The following is an 18,408-nucleotide window of genomic DNA, read 5'->3' on the forward strand; positions in this document are numbered from 1 at the left end:
CGTCCATTGAACAATGCAAACGAACACACCTCGTGGACAATTTAAGCGTCCAAAAGTCACCCAGTTGGAGGCCGTGAAGTGTCGAGCTTGAGAAGCCTTTGCCGCTCGACTCCATGGAAAGATAAAACACGAGGACATGCACACGTAGACACAGAGACTGCAAGGTCAGCGTGTACTTGCATAGGATAGGTGATGTCAAAGAAGACTGAACACCGATCGTCAGGCAACGGCGGCTCCAGGAAAATGCTGGTGGGTATTCCCACCAGCCAAAAAAAAATCTCAAAGCAAAGAAGAACAGGAACAAACGCCTATAATTTTCACAAAGCGTAGAAAAAACACAAACAAAAGTCTATATAGGCTATATTTTCAGTAGGACAATAAATTCAGTAAGACTAGAATAGTTATTTCAGTACAATACATAATACTAAAGTGCATAAATCCATATAAATGGAAGTACAACAACAAATTCCAACGGAAAGAGGCAGTACCTCTTACAATATAACTTTGCGGGCGCCCTTTTGGAAGAGATTGATGACATCTTCATCCTTCACTTGATTGAATAGTTCTCTCTCAACAAATGTAACCATGCAATTGTTTAAGTAATCATCACTCATTTTGTTTCTTAGCTTATTCTTCACAAAATTCATGGAGGAGAATACCCTTTCAACATTGGCATTAGGTACTGGCAAAATCAGTACCAACTTCAGAAGCTTGTAAACAATAAAATATTGTGCATGAATATTTGTCTTCACAAGCATAACTGAAAGCTCAACTATATTCTTCAAGTTTTTAAACCTTTCATCTCTGCGCACATGAGTAATATACATGTCTAGTTGCCATGGAAGTCTTGCCAATTCATCAATTGCAAAATCAGTAGCATAAAACTGTGAAGCAAGCTTGAGCAACTTATTTTGATCATAAGCAGCAAATGAGCGAACTGGAGAGAATGCTGCCATGCAAGTAAGTAATTCTGTGTTTACCTCATCAAATCTACCATTTAGTTCTGAAAGTTGCCTATCAATGACACTCACAAACATATCAACATGGAAGCTATGGTAATTATCTGCACCATTGAAAAGATCACTAGACTCATCTGCAAGTATTGCAAAATTACCACCATCAAGTTCTTCAATGAGTAGTTTAGTAGTCTCCCGAGCACAACATTTGATCAACTCATGTTGTATATCATGGTGGATCATCCTGCAATTCCGTGGAGCATTGTTGAGAACCACCTTGTTAACCTCTTCAAAATTTCCTGCAAGACAATTTAAGAGCTCAAGGAAATTTCCTTTATTTAGTGAATCTTCACTTTCATCATGTCCTGTAAATGCCAAGCCTTGGTGCAATAGATACCTCAGACACTTGAGTGTCCATGTCAAACGCTGCAAATACAAAGCCTTGTACCGTGAGTTGTTTGAAGCAAGAGACGATTGGATTGATGCTTTTGGTGTACAGAACAAATCAAATTTCTCTTGAGTTTCAGCATGAGCACTACTAACACCACCTTCATGTCTTAGCAATCTCGGTTTCATGTTCTAGTTCCTAAAACCATTCTTAACAAATGAATCTCCACCGAGACATTTTGTTTTATCCTTGAACAAAAAGCAAACAAAGCAAAAGGCAGCATCCTTTTCCACACTATACTCAATCCATGGAAATTCTTTAAACCAAGCAAGGCAAAAGCGGCGATCTTTTCCACCCTTTAATGTGACATCAAACTTGTGATTCTTCGGTTGGCATGGCCCCATCTCAATGAATCTTCTTCTTACTCTATCTTGATCATTGACAGCATATCGTGATATGGGAATCCGCTTGCTAGGGTCAGGTTCAAGGGCCTGCAAATCTGCTTGTGTTGCTTCATCATCTTCATCAGTTGATACACCATCTTCTAAAATTGGGGCTGGGTTTGCGGCGGTCCTGTCCGGTTCATGTTCTTCATCCGGTGTTTGCACTAGCACCAACTGAAGATTGTTCTAAAGTTGATCATGAGAAGCACTTGATTCAACAGTAATCTGATTTGGTGTAGATGTTTCATCTTTCTTCTGTGCTTTTGAAGCTTTATTCCACAATGCATAGATGTTGCTTCCAGCAGGCCCAGCGATACTCTTTTTCTTCATCTACATTACAGAAAAAAGTAGTAACTTATATGGTTGCAGTTGTATCTAGTACTGGTAGATCCTAAGATTTTATATCTGCTACTTTATATATCTACAATGCTAATTTGGTACTGCTAACTGCGAATTTTATAGGCAAATCAACTAAAATGAAATGGAAAGAGGGCAAAGGGGATCCGTGCGGTGCGGAGGCAGCGGAGATGTACCTGGGCTGGGCCGCTGGGCGTGGGCGAGTTGGAGTCCTGGAGGCTGGAGGCTGGAGCGGTGGAGCCTGTCCGCCCGCTTGCCCTTGCGTTCGCCGGGGAATCGCCGGACGCCGGCTGTTGGCCCACTGTCTCCGCCCGCCGCCTAGGGTTCACCCGCTGCTCGATCGCGGTCGGTCGCCTCTGTTCGACTACGGAGCGACTAGCGAGCGAGAGGAGCCGGAGCGAGCGACTTGTGTTGCTTGATGGGCTGATCTGTGTTGGGCTATGGGCCAAACTAATACAAATTTTTTGGGGTCCGATTTCTATTGGTATTCACGGGAATACAGGGCCATACCCCTGGCGCTGCCAATGTCGTCAGGATAGGTGATGGGTCCAAATATCCCATGCACTACAAGAATGCTCCCTATAGACGGCACATTTTTTTGGGCGGCACATCGAAAAAGTCCCTTACACGAAGTGTTTAAATCTCAGAGCAACCCAGCTTTCCCAACTTCATATCTCAACTTTATCTATTTTTTCACCTCTAGATTTCGCAGGAAACCCTCCCATAAGCTAATCATTTCCACCCTCGCGCTTTTCACGGCGGCGCGCACATCTATGGCCCCTTTGATCGCAGGTGTGGGCATCTCTCCTACTCCCTCGGCCATAGGTGTGGGCACCTTTCCGACGACCACGACTATGGGTACGGGCACCGCTCCTACGCCCTTGACCTTGGGTGCAGGCACCGCTCCGACTGTATTGGTACAATCCCAACCATCAAGCTACCATTCCATATGTCATTTGTCCGAAAAATAGGTTTATTTATGCCATTTAGGTTTAGCTAGATTATCTTTGGTAAAAAACTAAAAATCACTTTACGATGAAGGACCCACATGAACATCATAATCTTAAGGAAAATGCATCCCTGCACGTGGATGCCAGCGCACCCTATATATACAAAAAAAAAATCACTAATTCGAAGATGAGCATGTATTGTACTCTCGTATAAAGAAGATTTCCATGGAATGATTTCCCTTGTTTCTTGGGTCATAGAAACAGACATGAAATTTCCTATATACAAGTACTATTCCTGCTATATTTGTCATCAATTTTTTTTGGCCTTGAGGTCAACAAAAAGCATTTCTTGGCTAAATTTTTTATACGAGGACAATACTTGATCATCTTTGATTCCCCCAAAATATTTGATTTTTTCAACTTTATTTGAAATTACTAAAGTTGGCACCAGAGAGCCATAAATTCCCGTCCTAATCTTAAGTGGTACATTCATATATTCCGAATATATTTGTGAATATAAGGGATATGTCCTTACATATGATCCAAGTATAATGATTTTTACCGTAAACACTCCTAAAGTAGTTAAATTCCAAACAAACACATCTTTATTATAAGATAACTGCTCATCCATCAAATGTCAATTCCCACAAAGAAAGACAATCTTTAAAAAATAACACATCTTAAGTTTCATAAGACCACGCCAAAAGGGTGATTCTCAAGGTTTCGGTTAGACTTGAGAAAGTCATCTAGAGTATAATTTCTTTTTTTAATTAGCCCGTGACATAGCACTTCATCCGGTAAGAATTTAAAACAATAGACACTTACTTTAATTTCTTAAACTTGTACCCCAACCCTCCTTTGTCTTTGAGCCTTCAAATAATATTCCAATTAGTTAACATGTATTTGCGTTTAAACTCATCATTTTGCCAAATCAAAGTGATCTATAAAAGCTCATCTTTTACTTATTCCCTTTGAAATCTCAAAGAAAGATAACATAAACATTGTAAGTCTTGCGAGTATAGAACTCATCAAAATCAGCTAATCCCTACAAGAAAGTAGCTCCCCTAGCCAACTACCAAGCTTTCTTTGGATACATCTATTTATATTACTTGTCCATCTAATTTATATTACTTGTCCATTATGTTGATATAGATGTATCTAGAGCTAAAATGTATCTAGGTACATCTATCTGGGAGTGGTGTTTTGGAACATGGGAGCGTATGCACCCTCTATTTTGAAATGCATCTTACACATATTTTGAATTTCAAAAAAAATGAAACCAAAAATTCACATGTAAATCTTCTCGTGCTACACACTTACAAAGTTGTTTCATAAAAAATCGACTTATCATGTGACGTGTGTAAAAAAGATAAAACTCGGTGCTAAAAATAATGCTTTTCACAAGATAAGTTTTCTCTTTTTTATGTAGACCACAAAAAATATTGGTTTTTTCGTAAAACTTGACGAACGAACATATATTATGAAGATGTACATGTAAAAAAAATTGTTACTTCCTCCGATTCATATTAATTGACTCCAATATGGATGTATCTAAAACTGAAATATGTCTAGATACATCCATATTAGAGTCAATTAATATGAACCGGAGGGAGTAAAATTTTTCGACATTTCGAAATATGATTTTTTGGTGTATGCACCCGGTAGCCGAATTGAATTTCCGCATCTATAGTCAACTAGTAATATAAATTAGATGGAGTACTAGTAGAGCAAAAATCATTGGGGATACCGAGATATTCACAGAACCTTGCGACAAAAAGGGAAATCTCATAGAAATGTTACGCAACAATAATTTAGTGGGCTGATAATTAGGTGCTTAGAGTTACGTGCTAGAACAAGATGTTGCATCTAATATCTTACACAGACCATCTTACAAAAAGATCAAAACCTTGAAATGTCAATAGCTAGTGTTACCTAGTAGAACTAAAAAGTAAAAAAAACAACTCGTATCTTGGCACAATCCAAGACAGCAGCACAAACATCGAAGAGAGACTGATCACAGAAGTATCAACACATACAGAAAGAAAGAAAAATAACTACGTAACACAAATCTACTGCTACTTCCTCGCAAAAAAATAAACATAAATCTACTGCTAGTTGCTACCGACGAGCACGCTCGTAGCATCGTGTCGACGGAGGATAGGTTCATGCCTTCAGGCGACGCATCCTAGGCATCCCATCCACAGGCTCCTCCTCCTGGGGCTGCGCCTGTGGGAGGAGGCCAGCTCCGGCGGTGGCACCTGGTACAGGTCCTTGTCGACCGGCCGGACAACCCTTGTGGCGCGCGCCAGGCTGCCTCCGTTGGCCTCCGATGCCGGCCTCGCACTCCTTCTCCCCTTCTTCTCCAGCGACGCGTCACTGTCGCCCTCCGGCACCCTCCTCCTGGGTTTCTTGGCAGGCGCGGGCTTGCGCGGGGGAGGAGAGTACCTGAACCACACGTCGCTGCAGGCCTCCGGCTCGGGCGTGGCGCCGTAGAAGTACGCCGCGGCGGGCGGCGCCACCGCCTCTGGCTGGTCGTAGTGGTAGTAGTAGTTCCACTCCCCGAACGCCGGCACCTGACGCCTCCTCGCCGCCTTCTGCGAAACCAAAACGACAAGTGCAAGATAAGATTGTGACCACCGCTCCGGCATGTATGGAAGGAAGGGTGGTGCCTGGATCACACAACGCCTACCTCCATTTGGTTCCACGCAGCAGGGCAAGCACAGGGCAGACAGAACGAGGTCGAGGAGGAGAAGAAGGGAAGAGAAGCAAAGCTGGGACCGCTCGCTGGAGTAGCTAAACAGAATGGAATGGCGAATGGGACCTCTCCAATGGCTTGGCTGGACCCTTGTATTTATAGCGAGAAATGGAATGGGGGCGAGCTAGCTACTCCACTGGTCAGAACGGGCCGGTGCGTAGCGCTGAAGAAGAAGGCGGGGGCGGGGCTGCGTCGGGAGCATGGAAATGGAAGTACCTTTTCAGAGCCGCAGCAGCAGTAGCTCACTATAGCTGCAGCAGCGAGTGAGGACTGAGGAGCTAGGCATCAATCAATAGGCTCGCAGGGTTGTCTGTCCGGGAGCGGGCGGCCCTAGTTTGACGCGCGAGCTTTTACTACTCATGCATCGGGCGTCGTTTCTTTATGGTGCCGGGTTCGCAGCTGACTTGCAGCCCTCTTGTCGCGCAGCTCGTGTTATTTCCGAATCATTACTGGCTGATTACAAAAAGGGTAAATATAAAATACCTAGCCTGTCAACGCTGCCTGCCATAGTACCGAATCCTAGGTGAAATAGTTTACGAGACAAGACGGCTTCTCTGGATAAAGAAAACTGCAAGAAACGAGATGACACAGATTCAGGAACAAGGTCGAAACCTTCTACTACCACAAGACATCATTACTGACTGATTAGAAAAATAGTGGGCACGCACAATCTGTTCAGAAAGAATGGTTTCTCTGAAAGCCCACGAAATATTAGGAGAGGAACTAATTACTAGTAATAATTTGTTGAATCCTTCTAACACAAGATAGCTAGAGCATCTCTAGCAGATCCAGATAAAATTTCAGGCCCAACCCTACCTCATCGACTACCCATTATCCGATGAGGTGGATGTGGAGTCGAAGGAGGAGCGAAGCCGGACGGTTCAACAAAGGCATGCAACTCGATCGGGGCCCACGCCTGCCATCAAAACTTTGCGGACGTTTCTTGCTCCGACGAGGAGTGAAGGTAATCCCGTTGAAGCCAACGTCATCACCGACGCGTCACAATGAATCTTACACCGTCACCGACGAGCACCTTTTGTGATTAGGGTTTTGGTTAATTATATGCTTGTAGTGAACAATCTTTTACGATGGGTGATGAAAACCCCACGTGAAACCTTTTTTTCTCATAAAATCGCAATTTGAGGCATATGATTTTTCATACCGCAAAACTGGTTTTGGTGCCCAAACACCGATCATGGCTTTCAAATGCTTACACGACGGGAAGTACTTCACGTGAACTGAGGTACAGTCGTACTCAATGGAGATAGAACTGTAGGATTTCTGCACAGCTGGACTTGTCTATTTATACCGCATCTAGTGCTGATGGTTTCAGACTTCAGTAGTAACACACAGAACAAACCACTATCAATCACATATATATATAAACTACTCCAACTAGTGCTGATGTTTCAGACGGAAAATCATTTCGGATCCTGGGCACCAGTGCTCATCATATTAAAAAATCTAAAAAATATAATTATTTGTTTTGGAAAATTATGTAACAAAATTCTACAAGGAGCTGATGATGTATCCTACTAACGTACAAAATCTCAATTACATATGTTTTGTTTTCTGAGCCACACAGAAATGACAAAGTTTAATTTCTTTTTGAAGATTTGAATCGGTATACTTAGATCCACAGATTTGTTATTTTTGTGTAGCCTAAAATACATATTATTTTTTCAGTTTAAAGTTTACACGTTTGTGGGATACAGTATTGGCTACATCATAATTTGTTTTCAGATTTTTATGAAATTTAAAAGTAAGATTTTCAATTACTTTTGTAAAGAGGGATTTTCAATTACAAAGTCCTGATGTTTCAGACTTCAGTGGTAATGCAGAACAGACCACTATCCTTCACGGAGTAGTGTTCTCTCTCAATAGACATTCTTCAAGTTTTTTATGCAAAAAGTTAACTTTTTTAAATATGCAAAGTAACTTAGTACGGTCGAAGCTACCAAACTGTTGTGTTTTGATGAGGTACTAGTACTCATTTCCATATTACCACCTCGGGTTATCACAGCTGAAAGCAATTAACCTGACAGTAATAAAACTGTGCTTTATCGGGGAAAAAAGAAGCAATTAACCTGACTGAACAAGGTTCATGTCCTGCCTCCGCCACCACTCAGAGATAAACACAATAAAATCTTTTGCCAAATTAAATTTATACGAATCAGTTCTTGCATAACTGACGTAAACAACCCTCACTTCACATGAACACTATTCCAGTTTTGCCCAGCCTGATGAACTGATGCTTCCTGTAATTCGTCTCTTGAAAGCCGGCTACCAATTTGGAAAAAGGCAAAGGAAATTAAATAGCCAAGAAATACATCATATTCAGACTTTACTGTCAGGTTCATTTTTCAGATTTGTGCAAGTATGTCAACGACACACCAAAGGTAAGAACAAACTGAATTAAATATTACAGGCTAGTTATGAAGCACCAAGTTTAGCAATTCACAGAACTATGCACCACATATAGATAGGAAAAAGAGCACAAATACTAATTCCATTTGCTTGGCCAGGTAAGTACTCTGAGTAGGGATTGAATGCCAATAAGCTGAGGGTTGTCGGTCCTGTCCTTCAACAGTTCTGTCAAAAGGATGACGGCCAGAACAAAATCAACATCGTTGGTCTAGAATAGCAGAAAGCCAGTAGGATTTTTCAGGTGTTTGTGAATGAAAAATCATGACCAACCGTTAGCCCAAGTCCTTTTCTGAAGACCAGGCGAACAGAGATTGGAGTGAGTGATAGTTATTTGCATAGAGAAAGGGTGCCCTGCCCACAAACCTATCGAAGAACACAAGGTTGATTATGTGAAAGAATAACTGGGAGGTTTATGCCAGAATGCAACTTAAAGTCTATGCCCAAAAAAGCCCACAAGCAAGGATACCAATAAAAAAATTCATACTATCAAAACGAAGTAATACATATATGTGACCATGGCTAAAATCACAAGACCAATTTTCATTTTTTTTCAGATTAAAATGCTTCAACACATGCAGATTAAAGCTTTACGTGTGAAATACAGCAGCCTATGATTTTATCCAGCATTGCTCTAAACATATACATGTGTACTTACTAGATAAGCAGATGTAAACTAATTTAGCACTTGAATTGATTTTATGAATAAAAAACAAAAACAAAATACCCTAATAGGTATTATAACTTCATGTGTGAAATTCAGCACCTCTACTACTGTGATTACCCATGTTCTAGTCCAGAGCCAAGCAAATGTAGAAGCTACACAATTGTTACACGTCTCCTATTTCTGTTGACAGATCCATGAGCATGCTCTGCCCTCTAATGCATTCCCATCGTTACATAACTGAAATAAAACGTATTGAATTGGTAACCAAACACTAATTCTTCAGAAAACAAAAGGAGATAATATGAATTGCCAGAACAGATGACATCAAACCTGAAACAAGAGATCATCAAGAAAATAGACTGAATATAAAACATGCATAATAGAATAAATTCTTAGCATTGCATAAGCATACTGGCTAACGGATTATGCAGTCTCACAAAACCTATAATCAAATAACTGAAGCAGTGATACAGGAAAACATACTAAAGTTGGATGATGAAAATATTATCTAACGAACAATACACTACCAACTAAAAGCCCTATTCAGCTAATGTAAGAACCATTTAACATTTGAAGAAAGAATACTACTGTATACATATACGGAGAGTTACATGACACCTAACGCATTGGCATGATTACTTGCAGTAAATAAATGTTACCTTCTTTGAAATTAATACATTCTTTAACTGGTAGCAGTGAATTTTCAAATAGAGTACTCCAAAAGAAGAGGTCAAACCTGTTATAGTAAAATGAACCAAATCAGTATTCCCTCTGTTCAAAATTGGTTTACGTTATGGGTTTAGTCAAATTCAAACTTTGTAAACTTTTATTAAATATTTAGGAAAAAATATCAACATCTACAATGTAAAATCTATAGTATTAGAATCTTCATAAACTATATTTTTATATTATATGCCTTTGGAATTATAGTTGTAGACATTTTTCCAATATTTTTTGTCAAACTTGACAAAACCTTGACTTTGACTAAACCCAGAACGCGAAGTAAACAAAAACGGACGGGGTATGAGGTTCACCATAGTTGATAAGAAGCATTTTACATTTGTTATTTGTAAATCCGTATTTACTGAAAGTGATTCGAGAGCAGGCAGGTCTATGCAGATAAGGACCAAGCAGCGAACATAAATGCTGACAAATGCACATATGTACCTGACAGCACCATCGGCATAACCACGCATCATCAGATAAAGTTGCCACTATAACTGAATGACCAAATAAATACATCATATTCAGACTTTACTCTCGAAACATAGAGGTACATTTATCAGATTTATGCAGGTATGTAAACGATGCAACAAAGTTAAGCAGAAACTGAATTAAATATACACATGCTAGTTCTGAAGCGCCAAGTTTAGCAATTCACAGAACTACGCTCTACATATAGATAGGAACAATAGCGCACATGCTAATTCCATTTGCTTGGCCAAGGAACTACTCTGAGTAGGGATTGAATGCCAATAAATTGAGGGCTGTCGGTCCTTTCCTTCAGCAGTTAAGGATGACGACCAGAACAAAATCAACATCATGGTCTAGTATAGCAGAAAGCAAGTAGGATTTTTCATGTGTTTGCGGTGGGTGTGAATAAAAAGGCATGACCATGGCTCTAAAAACACAAGACCATTTTTCATTTACTTCACATTAAACTGCTTCAACACATGCAAATTAAAGCTTTACCTGTGAAATACAACCGCCTATGATTTTATCCAGCTTTGCTCTAAACATATACATGTGTAGTTACAGCAGATGTAAAATAATTTAGCACTTGAATTGATTTTATGAATAAAAAATAAGAACAAAAATATTCTAATCGGTCTTCTAACTTCAATTGTAAAATTCAGCACCTGTACTATTGTGATTATCTATGTTCTAGTCCAGACCCAAGCAAATATAGAAACTATGCAATTGTTACATGCCTCCTATCCCTCCTGACATAGCCTCAAATATCTGTTGACAGATCCATGAGCATGCTCTGCCTCTATGCCTTCCCATCATTACATAACTGTAAACGAAACATGTAGAATTGGCAATAAAACACAAATTCTTCAGACCAGATGGCATCAAACCCGGGTACCGAAAAACCGAAACAAGAGATCATCAAGAAAATAGACTGAATATAGAAGATGAATACTAAAATAAATTCTTAGCATTGCATAAGCATACTGGCTAACGAATTATGGAGTCTCACAAAACTTATAAATCAAATAACTGAAGCAGTGATATAGGAAAACATACTAAAGTTGGATGATGAAAATATTATCTAAGGAACAATACACGACCAACCAAAAGCCCTATTCAGCTAATGTAAGAACCATTTAACATTTGAAGAAAGAATACTACTGTATACATATACATAGAGTTAGATGGCACCTCATCGTTGGCATGATTATTTACAGTAAATAAATGTCACCTTCTGTGAAGTTAATACATTCTTCAGCTGGTAGCAGTGAATTCTCAAATAGAGTATTCCAAAAGAAAAGGTCAAACCAGTTAAAGTAAAATGAACCAAATCCAGCATGAGGTTCACCACAATTGATAAGAAGCATTTTACATTTGTTATTTGTAAATCCACATTTACTGAAATTGATTTGAGAACAAACAGGTCTATGCAGATAAGGACCAAGCAGCGAATATAAATGCTGGCAAATGCACATATGTACCTCACAGCACCATCGGTATAACCACGTATCAGCACATAAAGTTGCCACTGTAACTAACATGCTATAAATTCAGTAACATGTATGAATGCAGTTAAGTTTCCACTGTACCAAGTGCAGATTATATAATTCAGAGAGCATAGGTACTTCGGTTACATCACACCAAGGACATAGTGAAGTTAACCATCAAACATCAGATAAAAGTTACCGTATGATCTGAATACTAAAACCACCACATGTCCATTGTTACATGTAATACCCTATATAATATGTAGCTAACACACATACAAAGACACGTAAGAGAAATATAGGCAAAAAATGTTAACATATGTTTGACATATGTGCACATGTAGCTAACACACATACAAAACACATTGAAGACTTTGCATCATTGTAACATATGTCTGAGGTGAAGAAAAAAGAGAAAACAAACTTCTGTTTTGTTAAGCCTGTCCTTACTAATGTTACCATGCTAAAATTATGAAAACTACCATGCCAGGAAGCATGTAACTACCATATGGCAGAGTTATATGCTGTAATGTAACACTGAGAAACTACCATGTAATAACTTGATGAGTTGCCACCTCCCAGGCCCCCACCGCCTCCATACATTGAAGTGCGGGAAAAAAAAGTCCACATGCTATTGACCACCATAGAGAACAAAAATTTGTCATGGTATTCTGTTTTAGTTTACCATTCACAATTGCTACATAAATTTGACACAACAAATTCATCTCAACTTATTAATAGTGCCTTGTAAAAATGTACCACAGTTGCCCCACTAAAATAGCATGAGTTGCCAACTACAGTAGAAAATTGTAGAAGTATGATGTGTTGTACTACTCTGGTTCATGTTAGAGGGTAAAGTCACCAATGTTTATCACAAGAAACTGACAGGATGGATGTACAATAACCAACAAGGACAATGCACATAAAAGCAAGGAGTTGTACAGCTAGTTATATTTTTGTCGGCATGCGGCATGTGGCGTAGGTAAAATTCAGAAAAGAGCGAAACACAAAGCAACCATTTAGTGTATGATGTTACTAGAATGCAGAATGGAAAATAAGTATGTGGTGCAGGACTCCTCTACGCCTTCTCGTCTGATTGTTGCAAGGAATTACACCAAAGCATTGCTATAATAAATAAAAACTACGCTAATTTTGACATGGAAGGTATCCTAGAAATCGAAAAACAACTTATGTGCTCCAAACAAATTACAAGCCTAAAAACATCCATTGCTTATTTTTTCACATGAAAACTAAATCAAGTGAGCAACTAATCTACAAAAACAAAAACAAAAAACCATATAGGAGTACTTGCAAAAACTACCTCATACAACCAATGTTCTACAATCACACAAACTACATTATCAGCCTACTGTCCAATCACAACCACATATATCGATAGTAAGAAAAAAAAAGTTGGTTCGAGTTCAGAAACAAACCCTAATGTCCAATCTTACGAAAATTGAACTACATGTCAGCCTGACTTTAACCATTCCCGGCTCATGGCGGTGGAGAACCAGGGCCACAGATGTCCAGGAACGGCGAGGAGCGGTTCCCGCATCGGGACAGGAACTGGGAGCCCAGGCGGGACTGTAGCTGGGAGCCGCGCCGACGGGGTGATGGGGCAGCAGCGGGGCGGGGTGGATGTCAAGGTGGGCGACGAGTGGAAGGAGGCGACGAATAATCAGAGGCGGCGGGTGGCACGGGGAGCAGGCCGGCGGCGGGTGATACAGGGAGGCAGGGCGATCGCGGGTGGCCGGGGAGGGCAGGACGGCAACGGGTGGTCTGGGGTGGAGACTGGGGAGGCAGGCCGGCGGCGGTGCCATCCGGGCTCAGGCGAGCTGGTTCGGGGAATGGAGCAAAATGGACGCGAGCTGAGCTGGCGCACCTACACTCGCGGCTATTTGGACGCGAGCTGAGCTGGCGCACGCCGCAGGATCACCATTCAACGATCCAGAGCGCTGGGCAGTTTCCCAATTCAAAATTCGCCGCCGCCTCCTCCTCCTCCTCCTCTGAGCAGAGCAGAGCAGCCATGGCCTCGCTCCGGCCGCCGTACCACGGAGATGTCCTCGCCGTCCAGTCACTGCCGCCGCTGCCGGCTCCGTCCTCTTCGCCCGTAAACCACGCGATCGCCATCGTCTTCGCCCTCCTCGCGCTCGCCGCGTGCGCGTGCCTCGCCATCCACTTGCTCCTCCGCTGCCTCTCGCGGAGGCGGCAGCGGCAGCGATCGCCTCCGGCTACAGGTTCCCGACCCATGCCGCACGGCGCCTCCCCCTCCGCGACGACCGCAGCAGCTTCCGACGCCGCCCTCTCAGCCACGACCGCAGCAGCTTCCGACGCCGACGCGGCAGCCCCCTCCTCCTCGGCGGAGCTCCACGACCAGATGGCGCGGCTGATTTCGTCGCTGCCTCTGCTCACGGTGACGCTGGCGGCGCTGGCCAAGGGCTCCGCCGACCCCGACTGCGCCATCTGCCTCTCGGCGCTCGAGCCGGGCACCGACCTGCGGCTGCTCCCCACGTGCCGCCACGCCTTCCACGCCGCCTGCGTCGACGCGTGGCTCCGCACCATCCCGTCCTGCCCGCTCTGCCGCGCCGGCGTCTCCCTCCCCGCCAACTCGGGGAGCTTCCGCGTCGACGTCGGCAGGATCAGCACCTCGCCCGCCGCGGGCCGCCGCGCCTACTCCCTCGGCGGATCCTTCGACTACCGCGTCGATGATGTGGAGGCCGTCGTGGCGCGCATCGCGCCTCGGGCTGGGCCGCAGGGCCCGGGCGACGCGCTGGCGGAGGCGGCCGGGTCGCGCGGGTGGCTACGGGAGTACGTGGATCGGTTCTCCGGCCGGTGGAGCCGGGACGAGTCGAGGCGGTGGGACCCGGAAGCGGCGGCGGCGGCGGCCATGCCAGAGGACGACGGCGCGGGATTCATGCGGTGGATCTACGGGAGTTAGCTGGATTCATGGCGAACATCGCTGTTGCGTACTGAAGAATGAACCTGCAAATTAACAGACAGCAATGGTCAATTTAGTTACGGTGCTTTTTTTTCCGTCAAATTGATATACAGTAGTAGTATATGCTTCAAGTTCTGAATCACTGCATGCCAAGGCAGCAGGGGCGATTTGCACAAAAATAACCCAAAAGTGAAAGAAAAGCACAGACTGATCCTCCAGCGAAACTATTTCACCAATCTAACCCTTTTGTGTGGCGCCCTTCCCACGGGCGCCACACATGCCCATGTGGCGCCCCTCCTGCCAGCGCCACTGTCCCAGCCGACGTGGCCCCCTCGCCGCTGAGCTGGTGCGCCCATCCGACGTGGCACCATGTGTGCCGCCCCTCCCAACGGCGCGACACATGCACTTGTAATTGCCCAAAACATACTGTGAGACAATTCGTCTGGGACTTAGCCGTTTTGCGAGGCTCAGTGTGTGGCGCCGATGCCACGGGCGCCACACATCCACTTAAGTGTGGCGCCCGCGCCCAGCCCGACCATCTTCTTCTCTGTTTCTTCTCCTCCCTCCCTCTCTCCCCCAAGGCGGCCGGCGGTTCCTCCTCCTCCCTCCCTCTCTCCCCCAACAAATCGGCCACAAATTCGTCAGATCTGACCGGCCAATCTCTTCCCCATCCATTCCTCAAGGTAATCCCCTTCGAATCCCTCACATTCATCCACTAATTTCATAGATCTTGCTAGATTTGTACATGAACCCTAGACATGGAAACTAGATTTGAAATGGCTATGTATGTGTTGAATGTGTATGTGTAGGAACCCTAGATATGTAGGAACCCTAGATGTGTTGAATGAAATTTTACATGTATGTGTTGAAATCCTATGTATGTATGTGTTGAAATGTCTAATATTTGCCTAGCAAATGCATTCAAATTTGTTACATATGCCTATTATTTGTGATGGAATAACTCATATTTGAACCAAATATTTGTTGGAACCCTAGATATGAATGTATGTGTGTATGTATGGAACCTTATGTATGTATGTGGTGAAAGGCAAAATTGGAGCTTAGCAAATGCATTCTATTGTGTTGCTCATGTATGTGTTGCTCATTTTTGTTAGTGAAATGACTCATAATATGGTTGTGTAAACATGTAGGATGGTGTGGCTTCTGGATGAAGAGTACGACAGGGAGCACCGGGCTGTTCATATGACGGAGAGGGGAACGGATCTTCACCCTTTGAAGATTCGTTACCATGGCACAGCGGATATACCGTATGACGAGAGGTACACGGAGTTCATCCAGCCTACCGGTCTTATGCCGTTCATATCCCTTGTAAGCCGTGGGGGGCCACACATGAACCCCTCGGCACTCACCGCCCTTGTCGACCGGTGGAGGCCGGAGACTCACACCTTCCACTTGAGGGCCGGCGAGATGGCCCCTACTCTCCAGGATGTTTCCATGATCCTTGGACTACCTATTCAGGGCGAGCCACTGTGTATGAACACAGCTTCTGATGGGTGGCGCCAGCAGATGGAGGTGCTTATTGGCAGGGCTCCTCCGCTGCCAGCAGAACCAAAGAAGATAGCTCCCGCCGGCGCGTCTTTCTATTGGATCAGGACTAACTTTGGAGAATGCCCGGAAGAGGCCGACGAGGACACTCGGAGGACGTACGCCCGCGTGTACTTATGGTACATGATTTCGAGGACTCTCTTTCCTGATAGTGGGGGGAAGCTGGCCCATTGGTGTTGGCTGAAGGCGCTTACGGTGTTGGATAACCGGTGGAGTTGGGGAACATCGGGACTTGCCTACCTCTACCGGTAGGTGATGATTTGCTCTATGTACTATTTTCCTATACTAGTGTGCTAGACAAAGTACTAACCAAATGTCTTACGTGCGCAGTTGGACGAAGCTTGTTGCAGGACTGGGAGCAGGACTGGGAGCGGCGGTATTGGTGGATGCATGCTCCTACTTTCCGTATGGAGCTGGGACCGCCTATCAGTTGGGCGGCCTAGGACACTCAACGAGAGGCCATGGCCTCATCACCCGAACAACCCTGATCGGGAGCCCACTTGGGCATACCTTTGGGACAATGTCTCGGAGATGACGAGCGATCCAATGGTCATGTACAGGCAGTACACTGCGGAGTTGGACACTCTTACCGCTGAGCAGGTAACCGATCACTCTTTTGCAATCCTAGTTTTCATTGATTCTACGGTCATGTTCAAAATTCTGAGATATTTGTATGCTGCAGGTGGAATGGGAGCCATATGGTAGCTACTACCATATTGGCTCGGGGATGGCTGACCTCAACCGCAAGTGCACGGAGGAGGCGCGGTTCTGGCGTATGCGCTGCCCACTCATATGCATGTGGCTTGTTGAACACCACCAGCCGCAAAGAGTGATGAGACAGTTTGGGCTGTATCAGGAGTGCCCACCTCAGTGGCAAGACACGGACAAGGCGCTTCATAGGTAAACTTCTGGAATCATGCGATGGAAGATTCTTGATAGAAGAGGTACAATCTAACTTCTTGATTCTTGCAGGCTTGATAGGCAGCGGCAGAGGAAGATCACAAATTGGCCAGTTCATCATAGCGGCCACGTCGCAGCGTTCCTACACTGTTTGGAAGCGACACGGAATGCTGGCCCTGAGCAGATTGTGCCTCACGACTTCGCCGCTTTCAACAACTACCTCGAGTGGTTCCATGAGAACACGCGTATCGAGTTAGTTAAGCACGCGTATCCTGAGGAGATCTTGGACGACCCCATCCAGTTCGATGAGGTTGGGCAAAGCCAGCACGACACCTTTGCTCGCAGAGGGAGATCGATTTCTATTGCTTCCGAGCTGAACTTCGTGGTAATGGATTCTCTCACTAACTAGTACATCATCTACATTGCCATGTGCTCGCTTCAATTGTGTATGCTATGTTTGTCACAGCGGGAGGAGATCCAAAAAACAGCTGAGGAGTGCGAGGTTATGTGGGAGCAGAGCGGGAGAGATGACAAGCCTGTCGGACCGTTGCGGTATTTCATTAAGGTATGATCACCAACTTTGAATGTACGCTACTATGATGTGGTGGCTCTGTAACCATGAACGGCATGACGCAGAACACTGCACGAAAGATGCGGCGGTTAGCCAGCTTGCTAGGTTGCCGGGAAGCCGAAATCGCTACATCTTCCTCTTCAGAAGAGCGGGAGGTATGGACTATTTTGTTGCTGTCAAACGTGTTCTTACTAATTTCAACTTTTGTAATCTCATGTGTTCATGTTTGTGAAGATTCCTGAGGACGAGCTAATTCTGAGTCAAGGCATACTTCCAAAGCATACCTCCAAGCAAGCCCCAAGGTCAGCTTACTGATACGTCCAATTTGCATCACTATTTTATATCATAATTTGCTGTTATTCATTGATATATTTCATATTTGGACATAATACTTACGTTATTTCATCTATTTTGCATGTTTCATGATTATTGGAGAATCGAGCACCGGAGCCAGGATTCTGCTAGAAAAAGCACCGTCAGAATGCAATATTTCGGAAGATCAACAGTTGACGGAAATTATACCAAAAATCCTATTTTTCCAGATGACGAAGTGAGCCAGAAGGGGGAGCTGAGGGGACCCGAGGTGGGCCCACCCCATAGGCCGGTGCGGCCCAAGGGCTGGCCGCGCCGCCCTGTGAGGAGGGGGGCTCACAGCCCCTCTCGCCTCCTTTTCTTCGCGAAATCCTTCGTCCCGAAGACCTAAGCTCCAGAGGGTACCTCACGAAGAGTTACATCCGCCTCTGCGGGGCGGAGAACACCAGAGAGAAAAGAGCTCTCCGGCGGGCTGAGATCCGCCGGGGAAATTCCCT

General features: G+C 44.2%; 4 protein-coding genes across 4 annotated transcripts; 2 read left to right on the top strand and 2 right to left on the bottom strand.

Moving 5' to 3' along the window:
• Nucleotides 1–437: 437 nt before the first annotated feature.
• LOC127298296 (uncharacterized) lies at nt 438–2,670 on the bottom strand. Its single transcript, XM_051328191.2, has 2 exons — nt 2,321–2,670; nt 438–2,117 (listed from the first exon to the last, which is right to left on the bottom strand). The coding sequence occupies exon 2, from the start codon at nt 1,530–1,532 to the stop codon at nt 492–494; it is 1,041 nt and encodes a 346-aa protein (XP_051184151.1). The 5' UTR covers nt 1,533–2,117; nt 2,321–2,670; the 3' UTR covers nt 438–491.
• Nucleotides 2,671–5,043: 2,373 nt separating this feature from the next.
• On the bottom strand, nt 5,044–6,085 carry LOC127302343 (uncharacterized). The gene is made up of 2 exons (XM_051332776.2): nt 5,784–6,085; nt 5,044–5,688 (listed from the first exon to the last, which is right to left on the bottom strand). The coding sequence occupies exons 1-2, from the start codon at nt 5,787–5,789 to the stop codon at nt 5,266–5,268; spliced, it is 429 nt and encodes a 142-aa protein (XP_051188736.1). The 5' UTR covers nt 5,790–6,085; the 3' UTR covers nt 5,044–5,265.
• A 7,438-nt stretch (nt 6,086–13,523) lies between these two features.
• Nucleotides 13,524–14,603, top strand: LOC127302344 (uncharacterized). Its single transcript, XM_051332777.1, has one exon. The coding sequence runs from the start codon at nt 13,651–13,653 to the stop codon at nt 14,560–14,562; it is 912 nt and encodes a 303-aa protein (XP_051188737.1). The 5' UTR covers nt 13,524–13,650; the 3' UTR covers nt 14,563–14,603.
• Nucleotides 14,604–16,824: 2,221 nt separating this feature from the next.
• Nucleotides 16,825–17,914, top strand: LOC139831769 (serine/threonine-protein phosphatase 7 long form homolog). The gene is made up of 3 exons (XM_071821099.1): nt 16,825–17,028; nt 17,101–17,413; nt 17,834–17,914. Exons 1-3 carry the CDS (start codon nt 16,856–16,858, stop codon nt 17,912–17,914), a joined length of 567 nt encoding a protein of 188 aa, XP_071677200.1. The 5' UTR covers nt 16,825–16,855.
• The last annotated feature ends 494 nt before the right edge of the window (nt 17,915–18,408 follow it).

Source organism: Lolium perenne, chromosome 5, assembly GCF_019359855.2.
Source record: "Lolium perenne isolate Kyuss_39 chromosome 5, Kyuss_2.0, whole genome shotgun sequence".
In the NCBI taxonomy this organism is placed as follows: domain Eukaryota; kingdom Viridiplantae; phylum Streptophyta; class Magnoliopsida; order Poales; family Poaceae; genus Lolium; species Lolium perenne.